The 18,202-nt window shown below is 42.2% G+C and overlaps 1 protein-coding gene across 2 annotated transcripts in view; it reads right to left on the bottom strand.

Annotated features, from left to right (window-relative positions):
• Positions 1 to 18,202, bottom strand: part of GABBR2 (gamma-aminobutyric acid type B receptor subunit 2) — a 608,047-nt gene that overhangs the window by 205,260 nt on the left and 384,585 nt on the right. For both annotated transcript variants that reach the window (XM_053243867.1, XM_053243869.1), the window contains one exon: positions 1,045 to 1,125. In XM_053243867.1, coding sequence (XP_053099842.1) covers positions 1,045 to 1,125 — 81 coding nt within the window. The remainder of the gene's footprint in view (positions 1 to 1,044; positions 1,126 to 18,202) is intronic.

An 18,202-nucleotide genomic window follows, 5' to 3' on the forward strand; every position in this document is an offset into this window, starting at 1 on the left:
GCCCATGCTAAAGAAACCAAGGGCTCAGCTGCCCAATCCCGCACGGTCCCAGATTCGGTGCCTTGGCCACTCCTCCTGCCCTGTTTCAGCCCAAGGAAAAACACAGGCAGGAGGAGTTGTAGTGGCTCCTTCAACCTTTCTAGGGGAAGTGGAAGAAAACACTATTTAAAAAACAGTAAAACATTTTAAAAGTAAACATCTGCTTAAGATAGAGCCTTGAAGTCTACAAAAACCCTGCTTCCTAAACAAAAGGCAGGCTTGGTGAGAGACAGCAAGGAACAACTCTCCTGGTAAAGGTTGACCCTGCCTTCTGCCCGGGAAGTGGCACTATCCCAATTGTGAAGGCTGCCCTCTGGAGCCCTGGGAGAGCACAGGAATGGTTAGAGGATGGGAATGACAAGAGCAAGATAACTGGTATACCTACAAGACATTTCCCCCCTACTTACACCACTGACTGGCAGAATCCAAGCAGGACTCCCTCTAGAAGAGCAACTATTGCAGAAATACCCACATCATTTGGTACCTAAGAGAGCTGGTCTTGTGGTAGCAAGCATGACTTGTCCCCTTAAGCTAAGCAGGATCTCCCCTGGTTGCATATGAAAGGGAGACTAGAAGTGTGAGCGCTGTAAGATATTCCCCTCAGGGGATGGAGCCGCTCTGGGAAGAGCATCTAGGCTCCAAGTTCCTTCCCTGGCATCTCCAAGATAGGGCTGAGAGAGATTCCTGCCTCCAACCTTGGAGAAGCCACTGCCAGTCTGTGTAGACAATACTGAGCGAGATGGACCTATGGTCTGACTCAGTATATGGCAGCTTCCTATGTTCCTGCAATATCTTTCTGCCCACTTCTGCTTGTGCAGCACTACTGGGGTGGAACTGCCCTCTGGATAAGCTCTCGCTCACAATCCATAGTACATGAATTCTTTGGCCAGTTTTCCCCCAGCAGCAGCACCAAAACATCTCTATTTGTTACATGGCATGTAACCTAAAAATTATACAGAAATCTATAATACCGTCCCTGTGCCCTTTTCTGTATTCCTGACTTACCTTGGAACCTGATGGTGTTGTTGATGATTTCCAAAGTATCAGCTACAGCATTGTATTCACCCACTTTCACTTCCTGTTTGTCTGTAGAGAAACAAACAAATGGGATTGTTTATGTCAGCTCACATGTTCTTCACTTCTAATAGCTGCTATATTTACCTTTCTGCCACTCTCACTGTTGCTATACTTACAGTCAAGGTAGCATATGAAATGACTCAGAGAAGCTAAATGAAATCTGAGATGTGGGAATTTTTTTAAAAAATTGCTAGTACCATATTGTACAGTTACTATAATGCAAAATATTATTAGGCCTAAGTTGCCAGCAAATAATATCTAATATTACCTCATCTGTGAAAGAATTCCTTTTCCATTATCAGGGGAAAGTTGGAAGGACTTAACCCAAGACCAGTGGGCCAGAATATGTCCCAGGAATGAAGACCACATGCCCCAGACTCTGAGTTCTCAAGCAGCTTTGAGGAACCCAGCAAGCAACTAAGCCAGGTCCAGAACTGCAAGAAAGTCTTCTCAATGATTTCAACTCTCCAAGATGAGATAACTAGGAAGATTAGGCAAGCAGAGCTGAAGTTCCAAAGAGGCAGGAAGGAATGGAGAACCAATTAAACAAAGATGGCCTGGAAACCAAAATCAGCAGTGCCACCACCAGAAGGATTTGTACTTCTAATGCAAAGCCTACCCAGGTTTCCCAGGAGGCTTGATAAATACTCTTAGCAACCACAGCCAGTCTACAGTTGATCAGCAACCAGCAGATTGGGTTGAAACATGGAATTATCCACACAAGAACCCCAATCCTTACATCCAGTTGCCAGACACAGAATTAGAAACCCAGCTTGTTTAGGGACTCAAATAAACTGATTAGGTACATATAAGCACTTCTGAATTAACAGGGATTTCTCTTCCCTCTCTCCTTTGACAGGAGCTCCTTGTGCTAAATTAGAAGCCACTCCTGAGTAGGGTTGTCAACATTCTGTTGCCCGAATAAGCGACACAAGTTTTTTTTGGGGGGGGGCATCAGGGAGGGCATCTCAACAGTGGGGCCATTCAAAACAAACCAAGTGCAACACTGAGCATTTTGCGGGTAGGATGGGGGATTTATACCACACACCTTCTGGACCATTCAAACACACCAAGTGCAGCACAGAGTATTTCCAGAGAAATAACTGCACAACCCCCAATGGATCCACTCATGCTTTTGATCATTCACAACAAACCCACAGGTCTTGGAGAGAGCATTTGTGAAACAAAAACAACCAGAGTTTCCCAGAGCCTTTTACTGAGATAGACCATTGGTCCATCTAGCTCAGCAGCTCTCCACGATTTTGGGCAGAAGACTTTCCCAGCCTTACTTAGAGATGCCAGGGATTGAGAACCTGGGACTTCCTACATGCTGGGCAGATGTTCTACCACTGAACTACAGCCCCATCCCCAAAGGCCAGTTCAAAAGCATTCTAGTCACTTGAAATATACAAATGCTATGTTTGTTTGTTTATATATTTATTTCTATATTACCCTTCCAAAATGGGTCAGAGTGGTTTACATTAAAACAAAAAAATTAAAATCAATTAGCAGTTAAAAACAGAGGTTGTGAAACACAATAAAATAATAACAGTTAAAACATTCAAATCAGTTTAAAAACCCTGAAAAACTAGGTTACAATATTAAAACCATTTACAACTAATTAAAAACCCTGGAAGGCCAGATAAGGGCTCTCCTGAAGGCCAATAAAGAATTCAGATTATGGATTTCTGCAGGAAGTGCATTCCACAGCCCAGGAGCAGCTATAGAGAAGGCTCACCTCTGAGTCACCACTAGAAGCACCGGTGGCAGCTGGAGATGGACCTCCTCAGAAGACCTTAACGTGCAGTGAGGATCATGCAGAAGAAGGCGCTCTCCTGCACCTAAGCCATTCAGGGTTTTAAAGGTAATAACCAGCACTTTGTATTTTGCCTGGAAACATATCAGTAGCCATGGGTTGCCCCAGAGACCAATCTGGCTGCCGCATTTTGAACTAACTGAAGTTTCTGAACTACATACAAAGGCAGCCCCACGTAGAACGCATTGCAATAATCAAGCCTGGGGATTACCAGCTGGTGCACCATTGTTTTGAGGTTGTCCTCTTCAAGGAATGAACGCAGCCGTTGAATAAGCTGAAGCTGATAGAAAGCACTCCTGGCCATAGTCTCCACCTGAGATACCAAGGTGAGGCCTGGGTCCAGGGGTACTCCCAAGCTGTGTACCTGCTCCTTCTGGGGGAGTGTAACCCCATCCAGCACAGGAAGATCTCACCCCTCAGATTCTGAACCCCTACAAAGAGTACCTCCATCTTGCTTGGATTCAGCTTCAATTTGTTATCCCTCATCCAGCCCATTACTACCTGTAGGCAGGCATTTAGGGAATGAATGCCATATCCTGATGTTACAGATGAAAAGGAGAAATAGACTTGGGTGTCATCAGCATACCAATAACACCCTGCCCCAAACCTCCTGATGACCTCACCCAGCAGTTTCATGTAGATATTAAAAAGCATTGGTGACAGAATGGAGCCCTGACGGACTCAATATAACAGCTCCCATGTTGAGGAGCAAATGTCACCAAGCGCCACCATCTGGAATCTACCCAAGAGACAGGAACGGAACCACTGCAAAGCAGTGCCTCATATCCCCAACTCCCCCAGGTGATCCAGAAGGATACCATGGTCAATGGTATCGGACGTTGCCTAGAGATCCAAATGAACAGACAGTGTCACACTCCCTCTGTTGATTCCCCGGTAGAGGTCATCCATCAGGACAACCAAGACTGTCTCAACCTCATAGGCAGTTCTAAAGTCAGTTTGAAATGGGTCCAGATAATCAGTTTCCTCCAAAACTGCCTGGACCTGGTCAGCTACCACCCTCGCATTCACCCTGCCCAGCCATGGGAGACTGGCCTATAACTATCCATCACTAAGGGGTCCAGGGAAGGCTTCTTAAGAAGCGGTCTAACCATTGCCTCCTTCAAACATGGAGGAACCTTACCCTCCCTCAGCAATGTATTTATTATATTAACTAGGCCACCTCCAACAATCTCCTTGCTAGACAGAAGCAGCCAAGTCAGGCAAGGATCAAGAGAACAAGTAGTAGGCCGCACCGCCTACCCAACAAAGGAAGGGAATCCTACACCGCCTATCCAGAGGAAGGGAATTCTACAAATGTAAGGCAACAACTGCCTCTTTACATTCCCTTCCTTGCTGTTGGTGAGAGAAGGGACAGAGAACCTTAATCTTTCTACAAGCATCAGGCTTATTAGAAACACTAATGAGTGGAGTGAGTGGACAGGAGGAGAAGATACAGGAGTGTGGATTTTGTCAGCTTGCCCCCCTGGCCTCAGCCTGGAGATATATCACAGCTTCCTCTCCCTTCCCCTCTAAGTCCAGCTTAGATAGCTAGGAGACCAGCTCTGACTAGCTGTTGGTTTGCTGCTTTGCTTTGTTTGTTCCTTTTTTGAGTGCTTGACTCCACCTGTGGGCACTAATTTCATCTGTCCCAGCTTGGAGCCACCTGTGAGAGGGGTGACTCTGAATTTTGGGTGCTTATAAGGACAGAAGGAGCACCATTGGCATGGCTGGCAGTAGATGGCTGCCAAAGGGCCTTTGGTGTAGGCGTGGGACAGAAGTTATATTAAAGTGGGGTTGGAGGTCTGGGTTGAAGTTTGTTAGTTCTCCTTTTATTGGGTTGTGCCAGGCCTTTTGTTATAATGTGTGTGGGTTTTCTTAGGCAGAGTGATACAGGGGGTGCATCCAGCAGCTCTGGGGCAGCTATTACTGTTGTGGTGGGGAATAGAAGAATTGGTGTTGTCAGAGCAGCTGGATTGGTGCGCAGCACAAGAATTGGTGTTGTCAGAGCAGCCATAACAGGGGAAGGGAAACCAGTAACTTAGTAACTGTTTCCATTTCTGACTACTCTGTCAGCTCTCTGGTCTCAGGGAGCAGTTCCAACTACCCACAGAACCTGGCCTTGCTCCTTTGCAATACCAGGTTGGTTCAGAATAAGACCAAAATCATCCATGACTTGACCATAGATGAGGGAGCCGACCTGGCTTGCATAACTGAGACCTGGATGGGGGAGGCTAGTGGCTCAGTTTGGGCTCAGCTTTTCCCACCAGTATAATGAGCAGTAAAGACAGAATCTGTGCCTCACACCATCTCCCTCCCTTCCATGCTCATCTCACTGCTTTCTGCAGGTTCTTCCTCTCTGCTTTGCTCAACGTCCTCTGCCAACCTGTTCTCCTCCAGCCCGCTCTCCTCTGTCCTCCACCACCTCATCTTCCTCTGCCACTGCGTTCTCCTCAGCTCTCCATGCTCTCAAATGACAGCACAACTCCTTGCATATTTTTTCAGCAGCAGCAGCAACAACTACAAAAAGTGTTTAGCCTGGACTTTTAACTTGTTTACCTAATTTGGTTAATTTTACTAGTTTTATTTTATATTGTATCTTTCTTATTGTTGTGAGCCGCCCTGAGCAGTAGTGTATTGGAGGGGCGGGGTATAAATATTTTAAACAAACAAACAAAGAAATATGCATGCTGATGTAATGGCAGTGCATGCTTTGCCAAGTTGCTGCTGATCTGCCCCCACCAGCAACAGTTTGAGTGATGGTTTTCACAGGACTCAAGGATAGGTGCTGCGAGGAGGGGGGAAGACTCCGGCATTTTTACTCATCTAGCCTCATTTTGCACTTGTGATGATGAGAAGACAAGTGCATTTCCTGAGCCCTGGTCCCCATCTAGGGTTGGGTTTGCAGCCAAAAGAGATCTGCTGGGGCTATGAGCTGACACTGATTGTTGCCGGCCACCGAGGTTTGTGAAGATCTTAAGGCTTGCTCTCTAAGGGAAAAGTGGAGTCTGGACACCATATTTCTTCTTGGCTGCCAAGTACACTTGAGGCAATGAGGGCAAGTCTCTACTGCATGTACTTCACTCAGACAGAAGAGGCAGCAGTTGGGGAGTCTGGCCCCTCACTATGTACACTCTTTAAAAGTAATGTTACCAGCCATACGCTGTGGAAAGAAATTGTTTTCACTCCTTCTCTCAGGCAGGAGAAGGGGGAAACAGGAGCTGGGAAGGGGAAGTAAAGGCACAAACTGAGAAAGAGAGAATACTGCTAACTAAAAACAGAAACAGAACGAATAGAAAATCGAGGAAAATAAACCAAGGGTTTTCTTTTCTTTGACACAGGGAAGCTTGGGATGAAGTTCCAACAAAGTCGACAGCATGGTGGACATTAAAAGACTGAGGAGAGGAAGGTGCAGTACATCAGATGACCAGGAGTGGGGGTGGAGTTCCTGCCAAAAAAACAGTTGAGGAGAAGAAGCTTGGAAGGTCCCTGACCAGCTTTCTGCTTGTGCATACAGCCCATTGGTGTGAAGCACATAAGCAATGTTGAAGAAGCTGCCCTAATACAGAGTCAAAACATTGATCCTTTTTGATCAGCATTTTCTACCCTGACGAGCAGCAATTCTCCAGGATTTCAGATAGGAGACTTTCTCCCCCTCTCTAGAAATGGCAGGGATTGAACTTGTGACCTTTTGCATGCAAAGCATGGGCATAGCATCCATTGGAGGAGGGGGTGCAAATGTCCCTGGGCCCGGAGGGTCAAAGGGCCCACAAGGGCCCCATCGCCATTTCCAATCTTTGCAGGGCCCTGGGCTTCTCCCTGCTCCCCGGCTGGGAACAGTGGCCATTGACATGGGCACATAAAATCTGTAAATTTCAGCTTCTTTGAGGGCTGTGAAGTCTTGCTAATGATACAGAGCTGAAATTTAACCAATGTTATTGGAGTGGGTTTTTTTAAATCACTCTGGTTAAGAAAGAAAAAAATTAAGTAACCTATAAATAATATTAAAACTGGAAAATTATGTATGATAAAAATGGGTAAAATTGCACTTTCTACCTGCCAGACAACTGATAAGTGGAACTGAAGATATCAGTAAAACATCTTTGGCCAGCAGAGTGAAGAATGATAAGAATGTTTAAAGCATATCAAGACTGAACAAAGTTCTCTCAGTGATATAAGCCAGTTATTAGATAAGGATAGTAAATGGTAAAGCTGTCAATCATTACACAGAAAATATTTCTGCTTAATATTTTTTAAATAAACTTAAATCGGTTCATTTCTTACAGTGATGAAGTACTTTCCTAGCATTAAATGGTGGAGGGGGCTGGGGTGGGGGAATTAATAGACTCCTGCAACTTCATATTGTATGTATGTATTGGTTTATTTTGGCCCAAGGCCAGCATAAATACCAAAGAAAAAAGAAAAAACAGGAGTTGTCATATTGGAATCACATCATTTTGTGTGCTGGAGGAAAAAAGTAAAACGGAAACTCAGTTTGAATTGCATGTGTTCATTTTCATTTTAAAACCATACCTACAATCTGGCCAGTTTTGAGATCTACTGATTTCAGGGGGCGTGGGGATTAAGCACGTATTTATTCTCCTGTTGGAATCAGTGGGCTTGTTAGTCCTTAACCTTGGCTAAAAACCTGCCTCAGATAATAATGGGAAACAATCTAAAAAGATGATCCTATTCACATAATATATTTGTTCTTTACTGAATGTTGTGTTTAGACCTATGTGATTTTATGCAATTGTTATAAGCCACTTTGAGGGCACACTGAGTCATAAGGCAAGATATAAAACTAATAAAGAAATAATAATACTTGCTGATTTTAAAACACAGACAGTTCCCTAAAGAATAATAGGGGCAATTTATTATAGGTTTGGTGGTGATTCTGGAATAATCAAATACAACCTCCTCCTCCTCCATATATATTTCTTCTAGGTGTACCTGTTGCTAATCCCATGTGTGGCAGCTCTCACAAGAGTTTGAGATAGCAACAGGATGGCCAGGAGTGTGGGGGGGGGAATGTGGCGGTGGTGGCAGACGGCCGGTGGGGAAACAATAAGCCAGCAAGTGGCAGCACAGCTGGTGGGTGGGGGAAAGAGCCTGGCCAGCTGGCCAGGAAGAAAATGGCAGCAACGGCAGCGGGCAACAGAAGTGGAGGCTGGAGGACTGGCGGGGAAATGACAGCAGAGGCGGGCAGGGAAGATGACGGTGATGGTGGCAGTGAACTAGAAGCCAGGCCAGCCGGCCACCGGGCGGGGAGAAGTGGTGGTGGGAAGGGAGAAGAAACCTAGCTGCCGAGGGAGAATGAACTGGGTGGGGGCACAAACTGGGGCTGAAGGGGGTAAGAGACAGGGAGAAATAGGGGCACAGATGCTCTGTGCCAGGTTGGCTAGTTTTATTTTACAATTATAATGTCCACTGACAATTGTAATCTTTACTGCCTACTAGAGGTTCAGCCTCAGTTGTACTTATTTTGATTCATGTTTCACTAGCAGAAAAGCTCCTGTAGGTTATTTCCATTCTAGAAACTGCAGATTCTTCCACATGTGTCTATCTGCAAGTCATGCACAGGTATGCTGATAATAGTGAAACTGCGATTTCTAGTCCTGAAAGCTAAGTACGACCATTTCTCAATGTTTTCACTATGACTATCACATACAACCTGTAGCTTTTAGTGTCCTAGTCACCCAACCAGTAGCCTTCTGGGAATTTACCAGTTTAGCCAAGTAATTAGAAATCATCGCATTCTTTTCAGATTGCAAAATTCATACAAAGGTTCTTTACTGGAAAATTCCCCAAGACTGGACAAGAACAGAAAGTCACTATATAGATTCCTCAGTTTCTTCTGGGGACAAAATGCCCCTCAAAACACTCCATTTCTTGGAGCTGAAGGCTCCAGCCTGTGTTCTATAAATAACTGTCTGTCACTGTTAAGAGTATATCCCCAGCACAGCATCCCTCCAGTGGCTGTTGCTGGTGTCTATCTTATGTTTCTTTTTTAGATTGTGAGTCCTTTGGGGATAGGGAGCCATTTTATCTTATCTTATCTATCTATCTGTCTGTCTATGTATAAACCGCTCTGGGAACTTTTGTTGAAAAGCGATATAAATATTTGTCATATTTGTATTTGTACTGCCTATATTACAGTTTTACTACCTGCAGAATTACTAATTTGCAGGCCTACAGGCCCCTGCTAAGTGAGCAAAGAGACACCTTTTAAAGTGGCAATTCTCTTAAATTTAGCAGGGGGAGAGCAACTGGCCCTGTCCAACTCCAGCACTGCATCCTTTCAGTGGCTGTTGCTGGTATCTGCCTTATGTTTCTTTTTAGATTGTGAGCCCTTTGGAGACAGGGGACCATCTTAATTAATTATGTATTATTTATTTTTCTATGTAAACCGCTTTGAGAACTTTGGTTGAAGAGCAATATATAAAAAGTAGTAGTAGTAGTAGTGAGAAGCCTTTTTAGTTTTCTGTAATATGAGTGCAAAAAACAAGTAGATGACCAGCCATTAAGGAAATAACAGAGTTTGCAGAGCTCAGGATATATTATTTGATTGTGGATGATGGAGCTGACCTGATATATAATACAGATACCTGGATGGGGGAGGCTAGTGGTCCAGTTTGGGCCCAGCTTGTCCCGGCAAGGGATTCTGTTGTGGAGCAGATGAGAAGTGTGGGGTGTGTGTGGCTGTGGTCTATAAAAATAATATATCCCTTACCAGGATTCCTATCAGGGAACTGGCCTATATTTATAGTATGTTCCTAGGTCTGGAGACCAAGGATAGACTGGTACTTCTGTTGGTTTCCCATTCACCCCACTAACCAATTTAGTCCATAACTAAGCTGACCAACTTGGCTGCAAAATTGATGCTGGAGTCTCCCAGACTGATAGTTCTGGAGAACTTGAATGTTAACTATGGAACCGGAAAAGCAAGATGGCGTCTGGAACGAAAACTCCTGATTAAACCAGCTGTCAGGGTTTTCAACAATCGTTTGGTTCTATCACCTCCCATCAGTCAGATGGAGGTTGGTATGTATGCGGGGCTCAGTCCTCCTCCCAGAGGTGGAAGTCTGGGGGGTCTTCAGACCCTGAAAAGTCTGGAAAACCCTGGATGAACATCTGGAGAGGCCTTTCTGCAATCATTGAACTGAATAAAGAGAGGCATTTCACCGCCAAAGTACAGATGACCTGCTCTATTCTCTTTCTCTTACCTAATAAATCTCTATGTCCACAGCTGTGAGTTTGGCAGATCTATGGTGTTTTTTTTTCTTTCTCTCTTTCTTTTTATTGAAAGCTCTTGCCAATTTTCTGCTATCTTTACTTTGATGGAGATCTCAGCATTCCAATTCTAACAGCTTTCAGTTTTGTCTTGAAGAGTTGTTGTTTTTTTAAAAAATGTCTTCTATCCCAGCAATTACTTATTTCTTACTTTAATCTTGGACTCTAACCATTTATAGCTTTCGTCAGAGATCATTATGGGCTTTTTGTTGTTGTTGTTGTTCTTGGTCCCCCCCTTAAAACTCTTTGTGAACCCCCCCCCCTCACCTTGAACTTCCTGGCAGACAAGAAGTTACTATGGAGAAGAAGATAGACTTGGAGAGAAGTATGGCTTCTTTTTTTCTTTTGATTCCGTGTTTTCATTTTATTGTTTTGCAAGGCCACATGTATAACCAGGATACGTATGACTTACAAATCCCTGTGTGGAAAAATTCTGCTTACCTGCTTGTTAGAAGTCTTTGCTTTGAACTAACAGTTTCATTTACAATTCCTTCTGTTTGCACAGCTGACAAAGTGTTTTATGGCTGAACAATCACCTTTTTGCCACTAATTATCTAAGCTCTGACGGGAAGAAAGTGTTGGAAAAAGAGTTTGCTTTTTTCACGCCGAGACTCTGACTTTATCTTGAAGAATTCCCATACGTATCACTTGGCTGAGCTGGAGTGGTGAAGATTTATTATTCCTTATTACTCTCATTCCTCATTACTTTTCACTTTTACTGAATGTTGATCTCGTGAAAGACAGGCTGGGCTAACCGGTATGGGGAGAGACTGTTAAGATGTGCTTTACTATGAGATAAATTCAGAAGATTCTACCAAAACGGACCTGAAAGTTTTAACTTTATTTGAAAGTTTACTTGCCTCAGTTGTTTACCTTTTATGGGTGTATTAATAGAACTGTTTGGCTTTGGGAACTACAACTACAGTGAGGTTCTACGCGGAATGGTTTCAACTGGAGCAATTTCTCTTAGAATAAACCTGATAACCGTTTGTTTTAGCCTCAGAAGTTAGTTCCGGCATTGCTCAGTCTCTCCCCATGAGAGAATGTCCCTGGACATTGTTTCTAAGATTTCAAATTAACCCTTCATGGTGTGAGTGGGAAGATTCTCAAAGCCTTAAGATTTTAATGCTGGTTTATCTCTTTTTTCCTATCTATTTAAAGGTTCTAACTTTGAGTATAAGTACATATCATACCTCTTTAATTGGCCCTTCAATGTATTCCTTGTGTTTAATGTTTTCTTCCTCAAATATTATTTAGGGAGTTCCACATAGGGTGCAATACTGAAATAACCCCAATGTTCAAAGTCTTAACCTAAAGAATTAATACATACCATTAGAAAACAAACTGAAATATATGTGAATATTTAGGGTATTACTTTAGGATGGTAACTTTGAGTATAGCTTAATATTAAGCCTTATTACTTAGTCTTTCAAGGTATTCCCTGTGTTAACTGCCTTTCTTATTTCAACCATCAATATTTAGGGAATTCTAAATAAGATTTAATATGGGTAACAATCTAACCAGGAACTAAGTAGCATTATTAACCTGATGGTTTCAAAGATCTAAGGAAATGTCACATATATCTGCTTTTGGTTCTTTTTTGTTTGTTTGTTTTCTTGGTCTCTAAGGAAGAAATGAGAATGCATCGGGAATGGAGTTCAGGGAAGAACTGAGAATATTTTTGTAAACGTAATTCTTAGAAGCAAATTGGCACAATAGAGTAAATATTTTTAAACATATGGCACAAGACTACCAGCTATACCCTAAAATATGACATTATATGTTCTGAAAGGATATGAATGACAAGCAGTTGAAGATTATGCTGTCCCTCTTTTCTTAGCTCCAGTTTATTATTCCCTTTCCCCCCCTATTATGGGCTTTTGTTACCTGTTATGAATACTTTATAATAACACTTTGAGAAGTTTAGCTGGATGCAAACAATTGGAAGTAAACTGCGAAGGATTAGATATCTGTATAGAGGGGTTATCTCACTGCTAAAGTTTGACAGTTTATGCTACCAGCTGTAGGTTATAAAGATCAGTCAGGGCTGAATTTAGTCTCCCTCCATTTATCTCTCCGGCTTGTTTGTTTGTCTTTCAGTACATGAGGAGGGGGACTATTAGAAGTTTGGCTGATCTTCGTTAATTATTTTACGATGGTTTTTGAATACCAGGCTGTAATGAGATGGGATATTTGTATGTTGGTGGACATGTGGCCTTGTATTTACAACACACATACTACTTTTGTCATGGCAGAATTTGTATTTTCAAGTATTATTCTCTTTTCCATTGAATATTCCTGTTGGAAATCGTTTTGTATACACAGTTGTCTAATAATTAAATGAATCCAGAGGGAGTGTTCTGTGAGAGTTTTAAATCCTATTCTCTCTGACGAGTAGATTTATAGATGAGCCCATAGACGCTGATAAGTTTTTTCTGTACTTTTTTTTGAACTTCCTATGGATTCTTCAGAAGGTAGCTGAATTGTCTTAGGAGGAGAGAGCCAGTATGAAGGGATTTGTGAGATTTAGGGCAGGATTTGAGTGCAGAGAAATGCATAACCAATTTATGTTTGGCCTGACAGTTCTTTCCTTATTGTATTGAAATTATAACAATATAATTGGCATTGAAGCACATTTAAAACTACATACTAGGACATATTTGAGACACATATCTGAGGTAAATTAAAAAATACACATATAGGTGGAGCTCACGCCACAGAGTATTGGGAACGTCTGGCTCTGCGCTCGAATTACTGGTATTATTTCTATTTTGTATGTCATAGTTGGGCTGGTTCCCTCCTCCTTAGATTACCTGACAGTAGGATGATCAACCAGGTCTGGGTGGTTTTTTCTCTCTCTCTTTTTCTTTAGGGTTATTGTTCAGGACTCTTTTATAGATAGCTACTGATACCCAGTTAAGGACTTTCTTTCAATACTATTGTATTTTTCTTCTGTCTTGGTTTTGATGAATAAGACTCTGTATGTTGTTTGGTTTTGTTGGACTCTCAGAGATGTAACCTTTCTGTTTCCACTTATCATACTAATAAAAGCATTTAAAAAAACACCCCTCTGGAACCAACTTGTCAGAATCAGCTCAGGAGTCCATAGTGGCCATGACAACTATGGGCCTATCCCAAGTGGTCTCAGGATGAGACCATTTGTTGCTGGTCACACTTTTGATTTGGTTTTTTGCTCTGATCAGGATGGTGTTCAATGAGTGGGGACTCCTGTGATTTCACCATTGTCATGGACAGACCACCATCTGGTTAAGGTTGGACTCACAGTCACAACCCTCCTCTGCAGGGATGAAGGCCTATTGTATCCAACAGGATTCCAAGAAGCCTTGGAAGGCTTTAGGTTCTGCCAGTAATTCTGTCGATGCCCTGGTTCAGACTTGGAATAATGAACTTACTTGAGTGGTAGACATGATTGCCCCTAAGCACCATCTCCAAACTGCTTCTAAATTAGCCCCTTGGTATATGGAAGAACTACAAGGGCTGAAGAGGCAAGGTAGATGGCTAGAGCACAAGTGGAGAAAGACTCAACTTTAATCCGACAGATTACAACACATTTGAAGATCTATGCTCCGGCAATGAGCACAGCAAAGAAGCAGTTCTTTTCTGCCCACATTGCTTCTGCAAGCTCACATCCAGTGAAGTTATCTAGGGTTGTGAGAGGGCCAGTACATGCCCCTCCTCCCTTAAATGAGAATTTGGTCCATCAATTACCTGGTGTGATTATTTAATAGTTTTTTGCAGATAAAATATCTCATATTCGAGCTGAATGAGAAACTACAGTTACTGCAGGGCCTACTGTGGAAGTGTCCAGCAGCTCCTCTTGTATGGTTAAACTGGATCAATTACAGTTTGTGACTCCCAAGGATATGGACAAGCAACTTGGGACAGTTCACTTTACTACCTGTTCTCTTGATCCTTGCCCTACATGGTTTATATGATCTAGCAGGGAGGTTACTGGAGAGGATCTTGTTAAGATCATTAATGCTTCTCTGAGGGAGGGCAGGATGCCTCTTTGTCTCAAGGAAGCACTGTTGAAGAAACCTGCATTGGATCCCTCAGAATTAGGAAATTATGAGGCTGTCTCCAACCTCCCATGATTGGGCAAGCTGATTGAGAGGGTGGTGGCATCTCAGCTCCAGGCAGTCTTGGAAGAAGCAGATTATCTGGATCCATTTCAAACTGGCTTTTGTGTAGGCTATGGGGTTGAGATATCCTTGGTCAGCCTGTTGGATGATCTCTAATTAGGAATCAACAGGAAGAGTGTGACTCTATTGATCCTTTTGGATCTCTCAGTGGCTTTTGATACCATTGACCATGGTATCCTCCTGGAGCTTCTGATGGGGTTGGGAGTGGGAGGCACTGCTTTGTAGTGGTTCCACTCCTACTTCTCGAGTAGGTTCCAGATGATGTCACTTGGAGATCGTTGCTCTTCAAAATGAGAGCTATTGTGTAGAGTCTCGAATGCTTTTTAACATCTACATGAAACCGCTTGGAGAGATCATCAGGAGATTTGGTGCAGGGTATTATCAATATGCTGATGACATCCAAATCTATTTCTCCATGTTGGCTTCATCAGGAAATGGCCTAACTTCCTTAAATGCCTTCCTGGATGAGGGAGAACAAACTGAGGTTGAATCCAAGCAAGATGGAGGAACTCATTGTGGGAGGTCGGAACTTAAGAAGTGGCTTAGATCTGCCTGTCCTGGATGGGGTCACCCCCCCCCCCCCGAAAGAGCATGTATGCAGTCTGTGATTACTTCTGGACCCAAACCTCTCTCTGATCTCTCAGGTCAAGGCAGTGGACAGGAGGGCTTTCTATCTGCTTTGGCCGATACTCCAGCTACGTCCATTTCTGGAGATAAACGACCTTAAAACAGTGGTGCGTATGCTGGTAACATCTAGACTTGACTACTGCAATGAGCTCTATGTTGGACTGCCTTTGTACATAGTCCAGAAACTGCAGTTGGTACAGAATGCAGCAGCCAGGTTGGTCTCTGGGGTTACCCAAAGTGATTATATTACACCCATTTTAACAGAACTAAACTGGCTGCCAGTACGTTTCCAGGCAAAATACAAAGGGCTGGTTATTACCTATAAAGCCTTGAATGGCTTGGGTCCAAGGTATTTAAGAGAACGCCTTCTGCTTCATGAACTCTGCTGCCTATTAAGATCATCTGGGGAGGTCCGGTTGCAGTTGTCGCTGACTCGGTTGGTGGGAACTCGAGAAATCAGAGCCCCTCCCCTTCTCTGGATGTTTTAAAGAAGGACCTGAAAATATACCTATTTAGCCAGGCTTTCACTTCATAGTTTTAAAGTTTTTATCTATTTCTTAAACTGTTTTAACTGTGTTAATATTTTAATTGATGTGTTTTTAGATTGTGAACCGTCCAAGGACTTGCATATGGGGTGGTACATACATGTGTTAAAATATCAGTATCATTGAGAAAAAAGTGGCAGTGCAAGAGAACTTCAATTTCTACACTCTCTCTCTCTCTCTCTCTCTCTCTCTCTCTATATATATATATATATATAATAAGTGATAGAAGTTGAAGTTCTCTTGCACTGCCACTTTTTTCTCAGTGATATTGATCTTAGCAGTTATGCCCTTCAGGTTTTCTGCCTTTAATATACAGGTGAAACTCGGAAAATTAGAATATCGTGCAAAAGTCCATTAATTTCAGTAATGCAATTAAAAGGTGAAACTGATATATGAGACAGACGCATTACATGCAAAGCGAGATAAGTCAAGCCTTAATTTGTTATAATTGTGGTGATCATGGCGTACAGCTCATGAAAACCCCAAATCCACAATCTCAGAAAATTAGAATATTACATGGAACCAAGAAGACAAGGATTGAAGAATAGAACAATATCGGACCTCTGAAAAGTATAAGCATGCATATGTATTCAGTACTTGGTTTGGGCCCCTTTTGCAGCAATTACTGCCTCAATGCGGCGTGGCATGGATACTATCAGCCTGTGGCACTGATGAGGTATTATGGAAGACCAGGATGCTTCATTAGCGGCCTTCAGCAATTCTGCATTGTTTGGTCTCATGTCTCTCATCCTTCTCTCAGCAATGCACCATAGATTCTCTATGGGGTCAGGTCAGGCGAGTTTGCTGGCCAATCAAGCACAGTACACTGTATACTTTTCAGAGGTCCGATATTGTTCTATTCTTCAATCCTTGTTTTCTTGGTTCCATGTAATATTCTAATTTTCTGAGATTGTGGATTTGGGGTTTTCATGAGCTGTACGCCATGATCATCACAATTATAACAAATTAAGGCTTGACTTATCTCGCTTTGCATGTAATGCGTCTGTCTCATATATCAGTTTCACCTTTTAATTTGCATTACTGAAATTAATGGACTTTTGCACGATATTCTAATTTTCTGAGTTTCACCTGTATACACACCCAAGCATTTTAGTGTTTCAGCCAAGGTAGGCTAGTCCTGCACATAGCAAACAAGCTCATTATTCCCTTTAAAAAGGCATTTCAGTGAGCAGTTCCATCAAAGTGGCAGGCATGCTCTATCTTCATTTTGCTGCAGACCGCAGTTTGGCTGTTGCAGTCATTCTGTGTTCCAAAGTACTGCTGAGTTATGTACCCTGTTCTCATTGCTGAGCTGCTGGGTATTTCACAACAAGCAACCCCAAGAAACTAGGCAGACACACTTGGCTCCAAATAGTTTTGTCATAAATCAACATACCAGCCAGAAATGATTACTATTCTGGCTTTGACAATTTTGGAGCATAAACAGACAGTGCTCCATTGAAGAGCACTCTAAAAACTGCACTGATCTACCTCGTATAGTCCTATTATATAAGTAATGTATACTTTCATTCAGTCCACTAAAAATCCATGTTAAACAACTTTTACTACAACAGGAATGATAAGTTTTTGAGAGATTAACCTTTGCTGTTGAAGGGAGAAAACGGGCAAATTTTCTACTACTTTTATCTCTAGATTTGTCATAAACTAGCCAACCATCTTATTTATTTATTATTTCTCTATGTAAACTGCCCTGAGCCATTTTTGGAAGGGTAGTATAGAAATTGAATAAATAAATAATAATAAACTAGCCAACCACCAAACCTAAGAAATTATAATATAAATTCTGAAGCAATATGAAAAAAGGGCTTTAAACACTAAACTGGGAATAAATGTTGGGAGACCTTAAAATGTATAGACTCATCATCATCAACAACATGAATCTGTTGTCAATATACAAGTCAATAGCTCTATCTAATACAGCTCTTTTCATCTGTAAATAAAATTACCTATTTACCACCCACTCCAACAGCAACTTAGCCATTGTTGATTTCCAACTGGCATCAAAGATTAAATAAGTGCAGATCACAGATTTAGAAGAGAAGATTGTTGTGATCAAAAGGATTAGTTATGAGAGGGTATTTGATGGATGAGCAGCAGCAGGCACGAACATTCTGCTGTAGGACTATTTCTGGCTCTAGCCAACAGGATTAAAGAATTTACACTATATCAAAATTAGGAACAAAGAAGATTCTTTCTCACACTTCAGTTAACAGGGAAGATGCAAGAGCTGCACATATCAGCTCCACTGATCTAATCCACTGATCACATAATGGGAAGGGCTCCAATGTTTTTTTCAGTGGCAATGGACAGCTTTGGTATTCTCAATGGCTTCTCTACTCAATAAGTGCTCTAGTGCTTGAAAGCGTATTTGCTGCAGCATATTTATATTCACACATTGCATACACATTACATACAAATAAAAAAGAGACAGTGATGTGTAGACCACCTCTACTTCATGCAACTTTAAAACTTTTTTTTTTAATATGAAAGTGCAAGCAAACCTTTTACAACATCTCTATTAAAATTAAGATGTCATAGACTACCAGGGGCCAGATAAAAATTGCCTCCAGGGGGAGAGCTGGCTTATGGATCACCAACTGGCTATATTTAAAGTAACTAAGATC

Source organism: Hemicordylus capensis, chromosome 4, assembly GCF_027244095.1.
Source record: "Hemicordylus capensis ecotype Gifberg chromosome 4, rHemCap1.1.pri, whole genome shotgun sequence".
Taxonomy (NCBI): Eukaryota; Metazoa; Chordata; class Lepidosauria; order Squamata; family Cordylidae; genus Hemicordylus; species Hemicordylus capensis.